Raw genomic sequence first — 18,395 nt, forward strand, 5'->3', positions numbered from 1 at the left:
CTTTCGGCCAGAGTGATTGACAAGCGCTATTTTACGCAAGTGGGGAACAAATGAAGCCCACAATTTGCTATCAAATGTGGACAGGTTCGCAACATGTGAATCCTGTTCATTCACAAATTGATAAATCTTTGCCCAAAGTATTAAAGTGTTAGGACCAGTCAACACTGAGACACTGTTTAAGTTGGTGACTGGTTAAGTAGAATATGACCTAAGATCCCAATAAAAATATAAAATCAAAGGTCATTTTAACAGCGTTTAAAAAAATGTATTATTCAGTTGCAAGTGGATTTGTACCAATTATCCCTGTTTTATGCTAATAAATATTGGTTTCAATGTCTCTTTAATCTATTTTATCATTTCAACAACCTATCGGCTAGATTACGAGTTTTGCAGTAAGCTGAAAAAGCAGCGTTAACAGGTACTAACGCTGCTTTTTCATTACTGCTGCTATTACGAGTCTTGCAGGTTTAGGGGCACCGCACACTTTTTTGGCCTTACCGCAAACTGACTTACGTAAACTTCGTAAACCCTTTTTTCTATGGGACTTCCATAGCGCTGGTATTACGAGTCTGTCCTGGGAGGCCAAAAAGTGAGCGGTACACCCTATACCTCCAAGATTCCCAACGGATTCTAAAGTCAGTAGTTATGAGTTTTACACTACAACACCGTAGCATAAAACTCATAACTAAAGTGCTAAAAAGTACACTAACACCCATAAACTACCTATTAACCACTAAACCGAGACCCTCCCACATCGCAAACACTATAATAAAAATTTTAACCCCTAATCTGCCGCTACGGACATCGCCGCCACTAGAATAAACATATTAACCCCTAAACCGCCGCACTCCCGCCTCGCAAACAGTAGTTAAATATTATTAACCCCTAACATCGCCGCCACCTACATTATACTTATTAACCCCTAATCTGCTGGTCCGGACATCGCCGCAACCTACATTATATTTATTAACCCCTAATCTGCTGCCCCTAACATCGCCGCCATCTACCTACATTTGTTAACCCCTAATCTGCCGTCCCCAACATCGCCACCACTATTCTAAATGTAGTAACCCTTTAAACTTAAGTATAACCCTAACACCCCCAACTTAAATATAATTTAAATAAATCTAAATAAAATTGCTATAATTTACTAAATTATTCCTATTTAAAACTAAATACCTATAAAATAAACCCTAAGCTAACTACAATATAACTAATAGTTACATTGTAGCTAGCTTAGGGTTTATTTTTATTTTACAGGCAAGTTTGTATTTATTTTAACTAGGTAGAATAGTTACTAAATAGTTATTAACTATTTAATAACTACCTAGCTATAATAAATACAAATTGACCTGTAAAATAAAACCTAACCTAAGTTACACTAACACCTAACCTTACCCTACAATTAAATAAATTACCTACATTAAATACAATTAAATAAATTAAATTAGCTAAATCACAAAAAAAACACTAAATTACAGAAAATAAAAAACAAATGACAGATCTTTAAACTAATTACACCTAATCTAATAGCCCTATCAAAATAAGAAAAGCCCCCCAAAATAAAAAAAAAGCCTAGCCTAAACTAAACTATCAATAGCCCTTAAAAGGGCCTTTTGCGGGCCATTGCCCCAAATAAATCAGCTCTTTTACCTGTAAAAAAAAAATACAAACAACCCCCCCAACAGTTAAACCCACCACCCACACAACCAACCCCCCAAATAAAAGCCTAACTAAAAACAACTAAGCTCCCCATTGCCCTGAAAAGGGCATTTGGATGAACATTGCCCTTAAAATGGCATTTAGCTCTATTGCAGGCCCAAAGCCCTAACCTAAAAAATAAACCCACCCAATACACCCTTAAAAAATCCTAACACTAACCCCCGAAGATTCACTTACCGGGAGAAGTCTTCATCCAAGTGGCAAGATGTCCTCAAGGAAGCCGGCAGAAGTGGTCCTCCAGAGGGGCAGAAGTCTTCATCCAGATGGCATCTTCTATCTTCATCCATCCAACGTGGAGCACCTCCATCTTCAAGACATCCGGCATGGAGCATCCTCTTCAAACGACGTCTTCTTTGGAATGAATATCACTTTAAGTGACGTCATCCAAGATGGCGTCCCTTAGATTCCGATTGGCTGATAGAATTCTATCAGCCAATCGGAATTAAGGTTGAAAAAAGCCTATTGGCGGATCCAATAAGCCAATAGGATTGAGCTGGCATTCTATTGGCTGTTCCAATCAGCCAATAGAATGCAAGCTCAATCCTATTGGCTGATTGGATCAGCCAATAGGATTGAAGTTCAACCTTAATTCCGATTGGCTGATTGAATTCTATCAGCCAATCGGAATCTAAGGGACGCCGTCTTGGATGACGTCACTTAAAGTGATATTCATTCTGAAGAAGACGTTGTTTGAAGAGGATGCTCCTCGCCGGATGTCTTGAAGATGGAGCCGCTCCGCATCGGAAGGATGAAGATAGAAGATGCCGTCTGGATGAAGACTTCTGCCTGTCTGGAGGACCACTTCTGCCCGTCTGGAGGAGCACATTGCCGCTTGGATGAAGACTTCTCCCGGTAAGTGAATCTTCGGGGGTTAGTGTTAGGATTTTTTTAAGGGTGTATTGGGTGGGTTTATTTTTAAGGTCAGGGCTTTGGGCCTGCAATAGAACTAAATGCCCTTTTAAGGGCAATGCCCATCCAAATGCCCTTTTCAGGGCAATGGGGAGCTTAGGTTTTTTTAGTTAGGCTTTTATTTGGGGGGTTGGTTTTACTGTTGGGGAGGTTGTTTGTATTTTTTTTTACAGGTAAAATAGCTGATTTCTTTCGGGCAATGCCCCGCAAAAAGCCCATTTAAGTGCTATTGATAGTTTAGTTTAGGCTAGGGTTTTTTTTATTTTGGGGGAGCTTTTTTTATTTTGATAGGGCTATTAGATTAGGTGTAATTAGTTTAAAGATCTGTAATTTGTTTTTAATTTTCTGTAATTTAGTGTGTTTTTTGTGATTTAGCTAATTTAATTAAATTTATTTAATTGTATTTAATGTAGGAAATGTATTTAATTGTAGGGTTAGGTTAGGTGTTACTGTAACTTAGGCTCGGTTTTATTTTACAGGTCAATTTGTATTAATTTTAGCTAGGTAGTTATTAAATAGTATTTAGTTTTAAATAGGAATAATTTAGTTAATTATAGTAATTTTATTTAGATTTATTTAAATTATATTTAAGTTAGGGGGTGTTAGGGTTAGACTTAGATTTAGGGGTTAATAAATTTAATATAGTGGCAGCGACGTTGGGGGCGGCAGATTAGGGGTTAATAAATATAATGTAGGTGTCGGCGATGTCGGGGGCGGCAGATTAGGGGTTAATAAGTGTAAGATTAGGGGTGTTTAGACTCAGGGTTCATGTTAGGGTGTTAAGTGTAAACATAACATTAGTTTCCCCATAGGAATCAATGGGGCTGCATTACTGAGATTTACGCTGCTTTTTGACAGGTGTCAGCCGGCTCTCCCCATTGATGTCTATGGGGAAATTGTGCACGAGCACGTACAGCCAGCTCACCACTGACTTAAGCAGCGCTGGTATTGGAGTGTAGTGTGGAGCAAAATTTTGCTCTACACTCACTTTTTGCCTTTTAACACCGGGGTTGTAAAAACCTGCAATACCAGCGCTGCAGGTAAGTGAGCGATGAGAAAAAACTGCACGGTAGCACCGCATAGCTCATAACGCAAAACTTGTAATCTAGCTGTATGTTAAGAATGTATTTAGATAACTCTTCCTGTATCATCCCATGAAGCTGATTAAATGGACATGATGCTCAAATGTTGAAGCACTTGAAAGTGATGCAGCACAGCTGTAAAAAGCTGACTAGAAAATATCACCTAAACATCTCTATGTAAAAAAAGGAAGATATTTTAGGGTAGATGTACTAAATATCGAAGGACATAATTCGCTATAGTGCATTATGTGCGCTCAACATTGCTAAATGCCGACAGCAGATGCTGTCGGAATTTATCATTGCACAAGCATTTCTAGTTAAATGCTTGAGCAATGCCGCCTCCTGCTCCTTTGCGGCCACTAGCAGGGGCTGTCAAACATCCTGATCGGATCGGGATGATTTCACTCCGCCACCTAAAAGGTCGTGATCAGGTTAAGGAGCTTCTTAACTTCTGTTTCAGATGAGCCTGAAATGATGGGCCTCCGGAGCAGCATTCGCTGTTTCATAAATGGAGCCCTTTACCTCAAAATTTCCTCAGTAGTCACATCACATTGTAAAGGGAGCCAATCAGGATGCTAGTCCCAGGACTTGCAATGCAGCGTGCATCAAGCACAGTCATGTTACTTCCCTCCTCATTTTAAGAAACTTTACTATGAAATCTTGCAAGATTTCATTGAAATATCATGAGATCACAGTTAACAAAAGTGCAAACTCAGCACTGATGATATTGACTGGCTTTTGTGTGTTTTTTCCCAACATGCAGTTAACAGTAGCTGAAGAATAACTGTTCGCTGTACTGTTATGCTGCATCATATTCAAGTGATTTAGCATATTAGGTCTCTAACAGATGTTGAAAGAATTCTTACACCTTAATCAATCAACTCTACAGGGTGACACAGAAATATTTTCTCAACAGAAATGTTTACTTAAGTCAAGCTTTGCTTTCTGTGTGCAAGCAAACACCTTATAATCTGACATGTCCTTCTCTAAACATACACTACACATTGGACTAAATTAATTTAAGTTACTGCTAGTACATACAATATTATATATGTAATAACCACCCACATATACATTAAAGTCATCAACTGAAATATGCTGTGATACCTCCAAACACACTTTCATTTTCCTAAATCCCTAGATTCACCTTTATACATAAGCACTCCGAAAGATGGCATGGTTCTAGATTTGAAAATTTTTTTGTGGATTAAAAATACTGGAAAAAGATTCACTGGATTTTTCTCATGGGCCTTTTCAAGATGGCCACCCTTTGATGCATGGGACTTTAAATATAACTTTATATATAACACTTGTCATTGGTTGCAAAATGAAAGCTAGAATGGTGTTTTGTGGCCCTCTGAAGAAAGGCAATTGGCTTGGCTAGATGCAACAGGGAGAACAGTGCGCTCTCCTACCATAATAACAGATTTTTAATCTAGAGTAATTATAGCACAAACCTTTATGGTTTTGTTTTATGTAAATGTTTATTTTGAGGGGTTTTTTTTTTAAGGAAAGAATAGTCTTTTGGCCTTTCTCTATTAAGCATTAATATTTTCTAAATATTTGTAGAAATAAGGTCGGAGAGTTGTGCAAATATATTATGCATGTAGATTGTTTTTAAATTAGGCAGGAGCCTGCTATATTTTCCAGGCACTGTGGACGACTTATTAAAACTGATAGATAATAAATACTGTAAAGTGACAGAATAATTAAGCCAATAAGTATCATCAACATAATGACAAAAGTCACAAATGCATTGTTAAGACCAAAACATTTACAATTAAATGTGCATTTCTGTATAATAAATTGTTGATTTATGTAGCGGTTTATGAGTCTAAGTGATACAAAAAAAAATACAGCTCATTTTATGCCTATTTTTGTCCACAGCAAATTCTCTACAGTACACAACATTATGACAAGTAAATAAAGCTGCGTCTCAGTTGAGTTAATGACCCCTACGATATGTGTTTGTCATGCAGAGGTAGCTGAGTTTTAATTGACAAGCAGGTGAGCACAGTGTTTGCATGGAAGCAACACACAGCCTCCTCCGCCACATCTCCTGTCTTAAGTGTCCTTTCCTTGACAGGTCGGTGAGATTCCCATCTCTGGCCCTCACAAACATCCTACTCAGTAATGAAGAATCTTTCCACGTGTGCTAACATTATTCATTTAAACATGCAAGGGAAACACGGGCAATGAAAATTCCCCTTGACTGCCAAACACCATGATGTCGTCTTATGCTGATATCAGAACCTCAACCAGTCCTGATTTTTTTATCTCAGCATATTTTCTCTAAACCTAAATATCAAGAATATCAAATTCAGCAATATTTTAAAACGGATCCCATAAATTACATAATTTTATTACTTTTTTTTTTACGTCTGAAGATAATGGCTAAGTAGGAAGTTGCATAAAGGATAAAAACATTTCTTAGGAATTGAGTAGAATAAAGAAATTACAATCTTAGACTAAGTGACTGGAAAAAAAAAAACTTATCCTGATGATATGTATAAGAAAATGGTTATGGGCATGATAAAATAAACAGGGAAATGTTACCAGAATAATGTAGCACAGTGCAAAGAATTACATGAAGGGATAATATTCAGCAATAAGAGGATTTATAAGAAAGCAGGAGATAAAGCAATAGAAGACATTTATAGAACACAAAGCTATTGTGTAAGTTATAGGAAATGCCAACATAAGTAATAAGATGTTTCATATCAAGTAGTTCTGTAGAACCATAAGGTGTTATATGGAGACATTATATAGAGCTAAAAAATGTAGGTAGGAATTATTTGCAGAGATTAAACCCTGCTAGAGGGAACATCTGTACAAGTTATAATTATGTGCTGAACATGAAACATTTTAAGAAGAAACTCAGCTTCTGTCAAAGCAAATATGTTCAGTCCTTAGATGCCACAGTCAAACCAAGAATACTGATTGCAACATGCACAGAAGCTAATATATTACATTAGCCTAAACTTCCTATGCATTTAGGGCAGATCACTGTATTGTGTACACAGAGCCTGAACTCGCTACTCTCTAGCTTAGCGGTGACCAGGCATACGGTTTACATGGCTCCATCTTACAAGGTCTTAGATCATACAGAAAAACGTTCGCTGTGGTATTTCAATATTAGCCCTGAAATCAAAGCACCCCTGCTGATCAACCGCTGCCTGTTTTCTCTGCGCTTATGCTTCCTCCTTGTTTGTGAAATCATGTGGACTGAACCCCAACACAATGCGTGGATATGAGACACAGAGAGGAGGCTGGCTTGCTGTTGTCTCATTCCATCCCTCGTGGCTCTGTTGTAATTAGATTTGTGAATACACTAAAAGGTCTCATTGTGAATGGCAACAGCTGTTGACATCAGCATGTTATACTGAATAATTTACTGTCTTCATTTTACTTGCTAAAGAACGGGTGCCGGCGGTGTCTGGCTTCTGCAGCACTTAGAGATTTCTCACTTTTATTCTGGCATGATTAGCCTGCTCTGTCACAAGCACCAGTAGGGAGAAAGCAGTGGTTCTGTGTACACTTTAGAAACTACAAGCTATAGATGTGTTAGCAAAATAAGAATAAAATCAAGGTGTTTTTTTAAGTGTAACTAGGTTTCAAACTAAAGTGCAGGCTCTTTAAATAGGGTTTGAATGCTACTAAATGGTATGATAATACAAACCTGTGCTATCGAAGATATTGGTTAATGTATTTTGATTTTCATAGTCGTTTCCTAGAGAGTCTCTACAATGATGGCAGAAATGACAGATGTGGATTACTAGAAAACTAACAGAGGAGAGAGATGGGACAGAAAAGGAGAGGTAGAGCCTGATGATCAATTTCTCGCCAACATAGACATTTCTGAGCATTATATTGTAATGTAGGTGTCCCTCCTTCATACACAGAACCCTGCAGAGCGAGATAAACTGCCCTTAAGCTAAAATTTGCCTCTCTACAATTTTTTGAGGGACCTATTATTACTGCCAATATTTATAAGATAATGTCGCCAGAGAAGAGAGCTTCAGATCTTGGAGGTCCATAGTGTGTATAGACATTGGGTTCCAGGCGACCTTGTGGTGCAGGCACCTCTCCACCACCTCTGAGGTTGTGAAGATAAATCACCCCAAACTTGTTTGTTCATGGTGATTGACAGGCTACACAAGAGCAGGGACACTGTGCAAGCAAATACTTGTGCAATAGAAAATACAGGCAGCCTATACTGTACATACACTTGAAAGATGGGCAAAGATGTTTCAAGTTGGGAACCTTGTTGTTTATTACATGGGGTGCTTAGTTTATAATTGGAAATTTTGTAGAACTCTCATTGGTAGGCCACAATTTTATTTTATAAGCTTTAATTGAAAGTGATTTAACCACACCACTCATTAACCCAACTAAATGAAGTGTGAATCTTTCTTACACAAACTAGGATGTATTTTTCATTATGCTCTTTTAGGGGCCAATTTCAATGTAGCTGGAAGCTGTTTTTATTTAATGATTTGTATCTCATAAAAAAAGGAAAACAACTTACAACCAAGGCATTGTTTTCCAACATGCAAATTGCTCTGCAAGTTGTTCAGCGACTCATTTTTAGGAAGGGGTACTTATATCATTACCAAATGGACAGGGAGGATAACATCATTTGGAACCTCTCTCTTACCCTGGCTCCACTAATGACCTGACCAATTGTGACTGAATAAGAGGGAGAAAAGAAAGCGTGGGGCTAAGTTTGTTTTCACTGCCTTTCTAAGGGTAAGATATACTTGTTTTTATTTCAAATATAAAAAAATGGACAGAGTTAGTAGTACAATATTCTTGCATAGTTTATGAGATGGAGCCTCCAGCATCACTGACAACTGAGTCCTGGCTGATTGTCATTAGAGTTTAGGGGTTTTGGAGTGCTAATCCAATTTTGGTTAGCCATCTGTGTCATATATATATATATATATTTATCATTTTATATATATATATATATATATATATATATATATATATATATATATATATATATATATATATGTGTGTGTGTGTGTGTGGGTGTTTGTTAAACCTACTCTGACCTCAAGCAGAAAGCAATTTGTTAACACTGAAAAGTTTAATCCCTGATATACTTGTGTGAGCATCTCTCTTCATTTATTACACCTCCCCTCCTGCCTCCTTCCTAATGAAGGCTGCAGCTCCACGTGCCTGTGATCTAATATGTAAGACACATATTGTGTCTGCAAATAAACAGGGAGCAGTCGCTTTGGCACCTGAATCATTTTCCAAATGCTCGTGTCAGCACCACAGGGAAGCAGACAAATATGTTTAGATTTCCCAGCACTCTTCAAGGCTCAATACTGCAAAATGCTGAGAGCGTAGAAAGGGGGGGCAAAGATGGGCTTGAGATGGACCCACAGCCCCCTTTAGTCTCTGTTTGTAACAATGCTCTTAGAGCTCAACTAAATGATGTTTTTATTAGTGTTCATGTAATTTGTGCTCAGTATGCTTGCGTTTTGCTGTAGGTGCAGATTCTGATTTAAATTGCTCAGCCCCTGCGGGATCTGATTTTACATTGCAATAGTTACTCCTGGGTGTTAAATGAGAACAGCCAGACTGCAGCTCTCATGCAATGTACACTGTATGCTCAAAACACCCTTGTGCTGGAAGAAAATAATTAGTTGTATAGTCGTACATTATGCAGTGGATAATATTTGCTGGTACTCTAATACAAAACAAGAAAAGCTGTTGTGCTGCACTTCAAGAGCTTAAACAGATTGCCAAAATGAAAACATATTGTAAGCTCTTAAGAGAAGATTGTATGATATAAAACATATTGAAAGCGATTTTACCATACTGAAGGAACTAAACAGGTGGTAGACATCAATTGTTTCACTGACATATGCATGGCTGAAAAAGGCCACTGGATAAATAAAACACAATTTAAACAGCAAAATTTAATTTAAACTACAACAAAATAAGATAAAATTAAAAGCGTTTTTATTACTTATAATAAAATACAACATTTTAATGTGTGACCATATATAAGAAATGTATGGTTTTCTTCAGAGCACAAATAGTTAAAGAGAATTAGTTCACATAAAAGCTACAGATCCAGCAGTGTGCAGTTCATCTTATTTCAGCCATAAAGGGACAGTAAACACTTTGAGATTGTAATATACAATACTTAACTATGCACATTAAAAATAAATTTGTAGCATATTTTCATTATTCATCTTGCATCTTTTCTTGTAATTCAAATTGTGTCTCTTTCAGCTTTCAGGCCTGGAAACTGAAAACTGAAAGCCTAACCTTGCCATGTATATGTCCCTGTTTTGTAGTTTAAGATCTTATCTTTCCTGCTGAGGTCAAACAATGCAGGGTTTGTAAACGCAATGACAATGGTAAGCACTACCCCCCCCCCCCCGCCCAGGCTCAAGTCTGTATTGTTTCCTCCAAATAAAGAAAGTGGTAGATGGAGTTTGACTATTGAAAAATAAACACAGCAAATACGGTGTTAATCTGTTGTAATAAAGTTTAGACCCACAATCTGCTGGAAGACTGCAGAAAATAGTGTAATTAAAAAGTGTTTACTGTGCCTTTAAGACTAATAAAAATTAAAAAAAAGCTCTTCTATAAATTGATCAAGCCAATGGTCACTTACCCCTGGGTGCAGTTGACATGGCAGGGACGACACTCATTATTCAAGTCTGCATACTTAAAGATGAAGCCACTTGCAGTATGAACCCCATCTGGGCATTTTGCCACACAATTTGGGCCATCTTTAAAGTTGGAACATTTTATACAGTGTTCAGGACCCTGGAAAGCAAACAGTGTTATATACAATGAAGTTCAGATTTAAGTATTAATAAGTAATCAAGATCCTACAAAGAAAAACATTCTTATGCTGACCCATGATATGGTTAGGAATATGATTTCACATTAAATTGAAAAAAAAAAAACCAGCGCTTTAATTGTTGACTCTGTGAAGGAATGATATATGCTTGTTACTTTTTTTATTTTCGTACCGGTCCCCTGCAAGTGATCATGCCGTCCATCTTCTCACACTGGTTGTCACACTCTAAACAAACAGAGCCGTTGGCAAACTCGCGGATTTCGCTGCAGAGTAATAAGATGAGACATTAGGGAAATCAAATGGGGAAAAAAAAGGTTCCTTTGTGCAATTGCTTAGTGCAGCCTGGCTTTCTCCGTGAAATAAAGGATCTTATCATTAACTGCAGCTGAACGCCAAAGCTCAAACTGTATTATCCTCTACCATCTCTGCTCTGACACTAGTCCATATGTACACTACATTTTTTCTTTTTTTTATCCACAATGGTAAATCTCCCCATACTTTCCTATGAATTTAGACATTCCAGTACCCAGAAAACTCTTAGCAATACATATTATGATTCTTAGTCACAGTTATGCTTCATCTTTTTGCTGCACTACTTAATAACTTTTAATATATTTTCTATTAAGGCAAAGCTCTGTTAAACTTTCAGAAAAAAAAGGTTAAACTTTGAGGGAACATCTAATAATATTTTAGGATATGCAGCAGGAAACTAACAAAATATGTGTGTTTATATTATATAAAAAAACCTAACTTTATATGGTGTGTTCAGAATACTTAGCAGGGCAGGGTCTACATTTCTGATATATGCAGGATATTTAGGTTCCGCAATAGCTTTTTTCACATGAGCGAGCTTATGACATGACTTGAGTACATGAGTATTAATGCAAATGTTTGTTTGCAAGCAGTTACAAATCCCTCATTAGAGCTTCAGTCTGTACAGTGTAGCCTTAGGCAGCTGCCTACTTTGACTAATCCAAAAAAAAAATCTCTAAACCTCTTTTAATATACTTATTGTGGAGTTTTCGGGGTCCATTAAATAAATGCCATAGCAATATATGGTACATCTTATTATCAACACACTTGGAATCCAAAATTAAACAAATAATAAAAACTGAAAGTCATTTTTATCAGAGGCATTAAATCACAGTAATTAATAGACATGAAAAAACATCCACTATTCTGAATCTGAACCAGAAGGGATAATATGTGAAATGAGATAAAGCAACATAATGATAAAAGAAAGAAAGAGAGAAAGATCAGAGGAAGAGGCAGTGATTTGCAAGGAAATGTGTATAATTAAATGGATCATCTCTCAGGGAAACAGATTTCATTACTCTGGAAAACTGTTTATTATGATGATGTGGGAGGGAAATATAGGACTGTATTCATTTAAACAGCATAGCGGTTTCAAGACAAGGAGGGTAAATATGTATTAATAAGATTTATACTTAAGTAATACATAAAACAGTCAATATATTCAATTACTCTTTTTGTTATAATGAAGGTGTTAAACTGAAACGTATTTCCTGCTACATTGTACAGCCCCATCTGTGTATAGTCAGACATATTCATGCACTTGTAAAGCATTTCGATCTACTGAGTTAGTCCCGTATTGGTTTATATTGTCAGAATTTGAAATTTTTAAAGTCTAGAGTACAAAGCAAATTCACACTTTACCAATATTTACATCTGGCAACAGCAAAATGCTAGTTTTTCAAAATATTAATGAGCCTGATGATTGTGTGCTTGATAATTCAGTGACGCGATAGGATATTGTTTACAACGGAAGCTTCATGAGTGTTGATCCCTATAGGTCACTTAATAGTTATAGTCTGTAACACTTGCTATAAGATCAAGCCTTAAACTTAGATAAACACCTAAATAGGAGGTGACATATGTCTTATAGAGTTATAGGTCAACTCAGCAATATCTGTTTATTACCTACACTATCCTAGCAATAGATTTTATCTTATCAATTAGGAGCTACATGCTGTTATTTTGTGTGTTGGATCTATATGACCTGGTTGCTTTTAAATGATATTACATTATTGTGTACTGTTAAGTGACCTTGGTCCGTAGGCCCATTCAAATAATCACTGTTTTCTATTGTATTTTAACAAAATCCATTTATTTAGTATACTATGTACGATGAAAACCTTACAGTTAACTAGTTACCATGTGCCATATTGGCCTATATTTATAATGGTAACTATCTCAGAGATATGCAGCCCATAAGTGTCCATTTGTTATATTTTCTGGAAGAGGAAATTGAGCTTAAAACCATTTAATCAAACATTAAAAGGGGTTTCTTAACTATATGTTTTTTTCTTTCTTATGTATATAGTTATTCAGTTGTATGTTGGTTTATTGTCCTTTCATCTGTAAAGGTCCAGGTGTTACAATTCAATAAAAAAAAATTTTTTAAAAATGTGCAGGTCCCATGGAAAAAAAAAACGGGGGGGGGGGGGCAGTTCTGCTGCTTTAGACAAGCTAGGAGGATGGACCTTAATTCTCCCTATGAATTATTTTTTTTGTCACATTCGTTCATTAAGAAGATAAAAAATGAAAATGACTGTTGATATCATTTTATATGTCCAGTATTCAAAATAATGCACTTAAAGGAATCCAGGAGACTATAATGTAACACAGAAATTGATACCACAGAAAACTTTTACTTGCTTATAATTTGCAGAGAGGGGTGGAAGAAAGTGTCTAAAGGAGTGAAAAAACCCACACCAGGGTGAAGCAACTGAGAGTCTACAAATAATGAACAATCTGTGACATAGAACTTTCCTACTGTGCTAATGAGATGGATTCTAAATTGTTTGTCTCTGTAGTAAAAGAACAGTGACAGGGTGACTAAGATGGTTACTAATTATACTTATTTCTGTAGATTCTATAATACAATTATTAAAGCACTATCTTGTGTGAAGAATAAGGTTCTTCTCAATGAACGTGTAGTGACACCAGACAGAATGAGATTTCTGCATGGAAAAAAATGTTCTAAAATAATCAAAACCATATATTAGCAGAAATTTAAACACAACCATTTAGGAACAAGTGTCTTTATCAAGAGTTTATTATATATATGTTCGTGGTCGGGTTGTCTCGAGCAAGCTCTGAGACTAAGGTCATATCTAACACTGTTCTTGACAATCTACACATGTAATATTAGAATTACTATGAATTAGATGTCAGGCAGTTTAGGAATGGATACAAACTATTAAAAAGGAGATTATAGGAGTACAAAAGACCACATAATGTGAAAGCTTTGTTGGGTGGTTTTACTTAATTCCAGAAAATCACAACATTTAGATCAGTCTGAAATGTGCAAGAAATTTGACAATTCGGATAAGCAAATTGTGAAGAGAATTTTTGTTAACAGATGCAACAAGTTGCTAGGCTACTGAGGTTAGCAGGAGGAGAATATATGACAGACATGAGCATGATGATGGTTTTAGTGGGTGACAATTCAGATCAAATACAGTTTCTTCCAAAAAACATGCTCTGGTTGCCCAGAGCTAGGAGGCATCTGAGAAATATTCTTTCAAACAGTTTCCAATTAGAGCAGGTTGTTGTTCCGGCCTACAAGGAGTGTAGGACAGAGACAACATTGATAAACATGGTTTTAGAATCTTCCAATTTCATGAAAAAAAATTGTTATTACTGTTTCACTGGGAGAACACTGCAGAAGGTCTCCCATGTTCTAAATTCATTGAGCATCACTTTACTTGTATTCTCCTCAGATTTTTTTAGTGGGTGTTCCTGCCATTAATATCTATGGTTGTGTGAGGGGCCTAATACATGATATCTTACACATAAATTTGTCAGTTTCTAAGTGCTGAAACTACTAAACAGCTAATCCACTCCCTAGTAATTTCCCGACTTGACTACTGTAACAACTTACTAACTGGCCTCCCTCTCTCCCGCCTCTCTCCCCTCCAATCCATCCTAAATGCATCTGCCAGGCTAATCCACCTCTCAACGCTCTGTTTCTGCTGCACCTCTCTGTGAGTCCCTTCACTGGCTCCCCATTCACAACAGAGTGAAACTCAAAATTCTCACCCTGACCTACAAAGCCCTCACCAATGCTGCCCCACCCTACCTGTCCTCACGTATCAACAAATATACTCCTGCCCACCCCCTAAGATCCAACAATGACCTGCTTCTTGCGTCCTCTACCATCACCTCCTCTCATGCTAGACTGCAGGACTTCTCTCGTGCGGCACCAACCCTCTGGAACACACTTCCTCGTGCTGTCAGACTTGCCCCTAACCTCTCCTCCTTTAAACGTTCCCTAAAGACCTTTCTGTTCAGGGAAGCTTATCACCCGACTTATTAACAAACTAACTTCACTTAACTAACAGTTGCCCTCTATCTCCTCACTAATATCATTCTCATCTTTGCAGTCCCCACCTCCTGTTTCCCATCCTCCTACCCATCTAGATTGTAAATTCCCACGGGAATAGGGCTCTCAATTCCCTCTGTATTTTGTCTGTAAAATTTTGTCTTTTATCGTATTGTTTCTCCATTGTACTGTTATCCTTGTACCCATGGGCAGCGCTGCGGAATCTGTTGGCACTTTATAAATAAAGAATAATAATAATAATAATAATAATAATAATAATAAAGTGAGGCTGTCGCAATAAGGGAAAAAAAATATTACAAATTGCAACAACTTTGGAAACGCACCTGAAACATAGTAAAATGTACGTTTGCTATTTCACATCATTTTTGTTATGGAAAAATAGTCTTGCTCTCACTCTTGTGTCTTGCTATTGAAAATCTGACAACCCTGTCTTGATTTTTTTAAAGGTTTATTTTTTGTATATGATACAGTTGAATGTTCCTGTTTTTATTGTATTGTCCTACAATGTTTTTGTGATTACAGTATCTTTCACTAGCAGTTTGATGTAAAAATCTGTTTGATGCCCGTATCTGACAATGGAACTGGTTCTATGTCATAACAAAATAACAGTTGCAAGATAAAAGTGGCTCCATTGAATTCAATGAGATAGAACTCGCCACTCACTGCTCTTTGGAAGGGTGGGTACAATTCTTTTTGAATTATGCAATTTTCCAGCGACAATAATGCAGCAAGTTTTTAGAGTGTGTTTTAATTATTCTGCACCATTATCTGTATATTGTTTTGTAAAGCGACATACTGAAGTCATTTCTAAAATGTTGAATTGCTATTATGTAAATTGTGCTGAATAAGCAAACGAATACCCTGCTATTAACTCTCCCAAGGTTTCTCCCCTCCAGGCCTAACTGGACAAATCTAAAGGATATCTCCACCTGAGCACAGGTGAGACAATTAGAATGATTGAGCTTCTGAACAACTTTAAAAGGGAAAATATAAAAAAATCTGGCCTGATACGGCTTCTTGAGAATGGAGCTGACAGGCCGCGGACAATCATATAATCTAATTCCATTTCAGGAAAAGCAGAAGTTGTGTTCCATATGAGCTCTCTTACCCATTATAAAGGTTGCAGGACTTGATACAAGTCTTCCCTCGACTGAAGTATTTGCAGGAGAGACACTGGTCAGGCCCGGGACCCCAGCACCCAGAACTTGAACAAAATGGGTAACAGTTCATCAATTCAGAAGCTGGAAAAAATGAGAAATTCAGAGTATGATGTACTAAGCACCCACAATACAAGACTTGTATTCTAAATTCATTTTTCATGAAATAAGAAAGTCAATGTCAATTAGGTACTAAAGTGATATTAGCTTAGAAGACTGGACTAATCTATGTACACCTACATGCTGATTATTCACCCAGAATGAAGAGAAGAGCCACAAAGAATACCTTTGCTCAAATAAACTCCTTGTGAAGCAATACAGTGTAGGAGATAGTGTCCCGTATTCTTTAAATCCAAATAAAAAGGCTTGTTTGAAAGGGTATTCTAATGCAAAAAACACATGCTCTAATGGATGAGAACTTGTAATGTGTGCATCACTTAGCCTAGCTTAGCATGTGATTATAGCACAAAGAAACACTCAGGTGGCACTCAAAATATGGCAACAGTGCCTTTATTTATTCTGAGCATAAATAAAGGCACTGTTGCCATATTTTGAGTGCCACCTGAGTGTTTCTTTGTGCTATATGTTCTAGGGCCAGTGGAAGGGGGGAGGCCCTCCAGGTGTGCACCATACTCCATTGAATACAAGCTATACAGGACATTTTGGTCGAGTGTGTGCTGGTCCTACTTTTCTTATACATAGCATGTGATTATGCCCTGCAAAGGGGTTAAACATATAAGTAAAATTGTGCTTCATAGCAGTAAGCATTTTAGCTCCCGAGCAGAATATGGCTGGCGAGGCAATAGATCTGCAGTTGCAGGAACCCACCAATCACTGGTGTTGTCCCGCACAGGTACTGCAATGCTATCAGCCAATCATAATTAAGATAGGAAAAATCCTATTGGCTGATCCAATCAGCCAATAGGATTGAAGTTCAATCCTATTGGCTGATCCAATCAGCCAATAGGATTGAGCTCGCATTCTATTGGCTGTTCCAATCAGCCAATAGAATGTGACCTCAATCCTATTGGCTGATTGGATCAGCCAATCAAATTTTTCCTACCTTAATTCCGATTGGCTGATAGAATCCTATCAGCCAATCGGAATTCAAGGGACGCCATCTTGGATGACGTCATTTAAAGGAACCTTCATTCTTCGCTTGGACTTCGTTTGAAGAGGATGCTCTGCGTCGGCTGGATTGAAGATGGACCCGCTCCGGATGGATGAAGATAGAAGATGCCGCCTGGATGAAGACTTCTGCCGCTTGGAGGACCTCTTCTGCCCGGATCGGATGAAGACTTCTGCCCCTCTGGAGGTCCACTTGTGCCCGGCTGGGTGAAGACGGCTCAAGGTAGAGTGATCTTCAAGGGGGTAGTGTTAGGTTTTTTTAAGGGGGGATTGGGTGGGTTTTAGAGTAGGGTTGGGTGTGTGGGTGGTGGGTTTTAATGTTGGGGGGTATTGGGTTTTTTTTTACAGGTAAAAGAGCTGATTACTTTGGGGCAATGCCCCGCAAAAAGCCCTTTTAAGGGCTATTTGTAATTTAGTATAGCGTAGGGATTTTTTTTTATTTTGGGGGGCTTTTTTATTTTATTAGGGGGATTAGAGTAGGTGAAATTAGTTTAAAATTCTTGTAATTATTTTTTTATTTACTGTAATTTAGTGTTTGTTTTTTTCGTACTTTAGTTTATTTAATTTAATTGTAGTTAATTGTAGTTAGTTTAGGTAATTAAATTAATGATGGTGTAGAGTTAGGTGTAATTGTAACTTAGGTTAGGATTTATTTTACAGGTATATTTGTATTTATTTTAACTAGGAAGTTATTAAATAGTTAATAACTATTTAATAACTATTATACCTAGTTAAAATAAATACAAAGTTGCCTGTAAAATAAAAATAAACCCTAAGCTAGATACAATGTAACTATTAGTTATATTGTAGCTATCTTAGGGTTTATTTTATAGGTAAGTATTTAGTTTTAAATAGGATTAATTTATTTAATTGTAGTAATTTTATTTAGTTTTATTTAAATTATATTTAAGTTAGGGGGGGTTAGACTTAGGGTTAGACTTAGGTTTAGGGGTTAATACATTTAATATAGTAGCGGCGACGTTGGGGGCGGCAGATTAGGGGTTAATAAATGTAGATAGGTGTCTGCGATGTTAGGGACGGCAGATTAGGGGTTAATAAAATTTAACTAATGTTTGCGAGGTGGGAGTGCGGCGGCTTAGGAATTAATATATATAATGTCCGGTCGGGAGATTAGGGGCTAAAAACTTTAGTTAACTGTTTGCGATGTGGGGGGGGGGGCTCGGTTTAGGGGTTAA

At 37.1% G+C, this 18,395-nt stretch overlaps 1 protein-coding gene across 3 annotated transcripts in view; it reads right to left on the minus strand.

Annotated features, from left to right (window-relative positions):
• ERBB4 (erb-b2 receptor tyrosine kinase 4) overlaps positions 1-18,395 on the minus strand; it is a 1,322,334-nt gene that overhangs the window by 292,329 nt on the left and 1,011,610 nt on the right. For all 3 annotated transcript variants that reach the window (XM_053698789.1, XM_053698786.1, XM_053698787.1), the window contains exons 13-15: positions 16,023-16,155; positions 10,718-10,808; positions 10,354-10,508 (exon numbers count right to left, since the gene is read on the minus strand). In XM_053698789.1, the coding sequence (XP_053554764.1) occupies positions 10,354-10,508; positions 10,718-10,808; positions 16,023-16,155 (379 nt within the window). The remainder of the gene's footprint in view (positions 1-10,353; positions 10,509-10,717; positions 10,809-16,022; positions 16,156-18,395) is intronic.

This window comes from Bombina bombina, chromosome 1 (genome assembly GCF_027579735.1).
Source record: "Bombina bombina isolate aBomBom1 chromosome 1, aBomBom1.pri, whole genome shotgun sequence".
Lineage (NCBI taxonomy): Eukaryota > Metazoa > Chordata > Amphibia > Anura > Bombinatoridae > Bombina > Bombina bombina.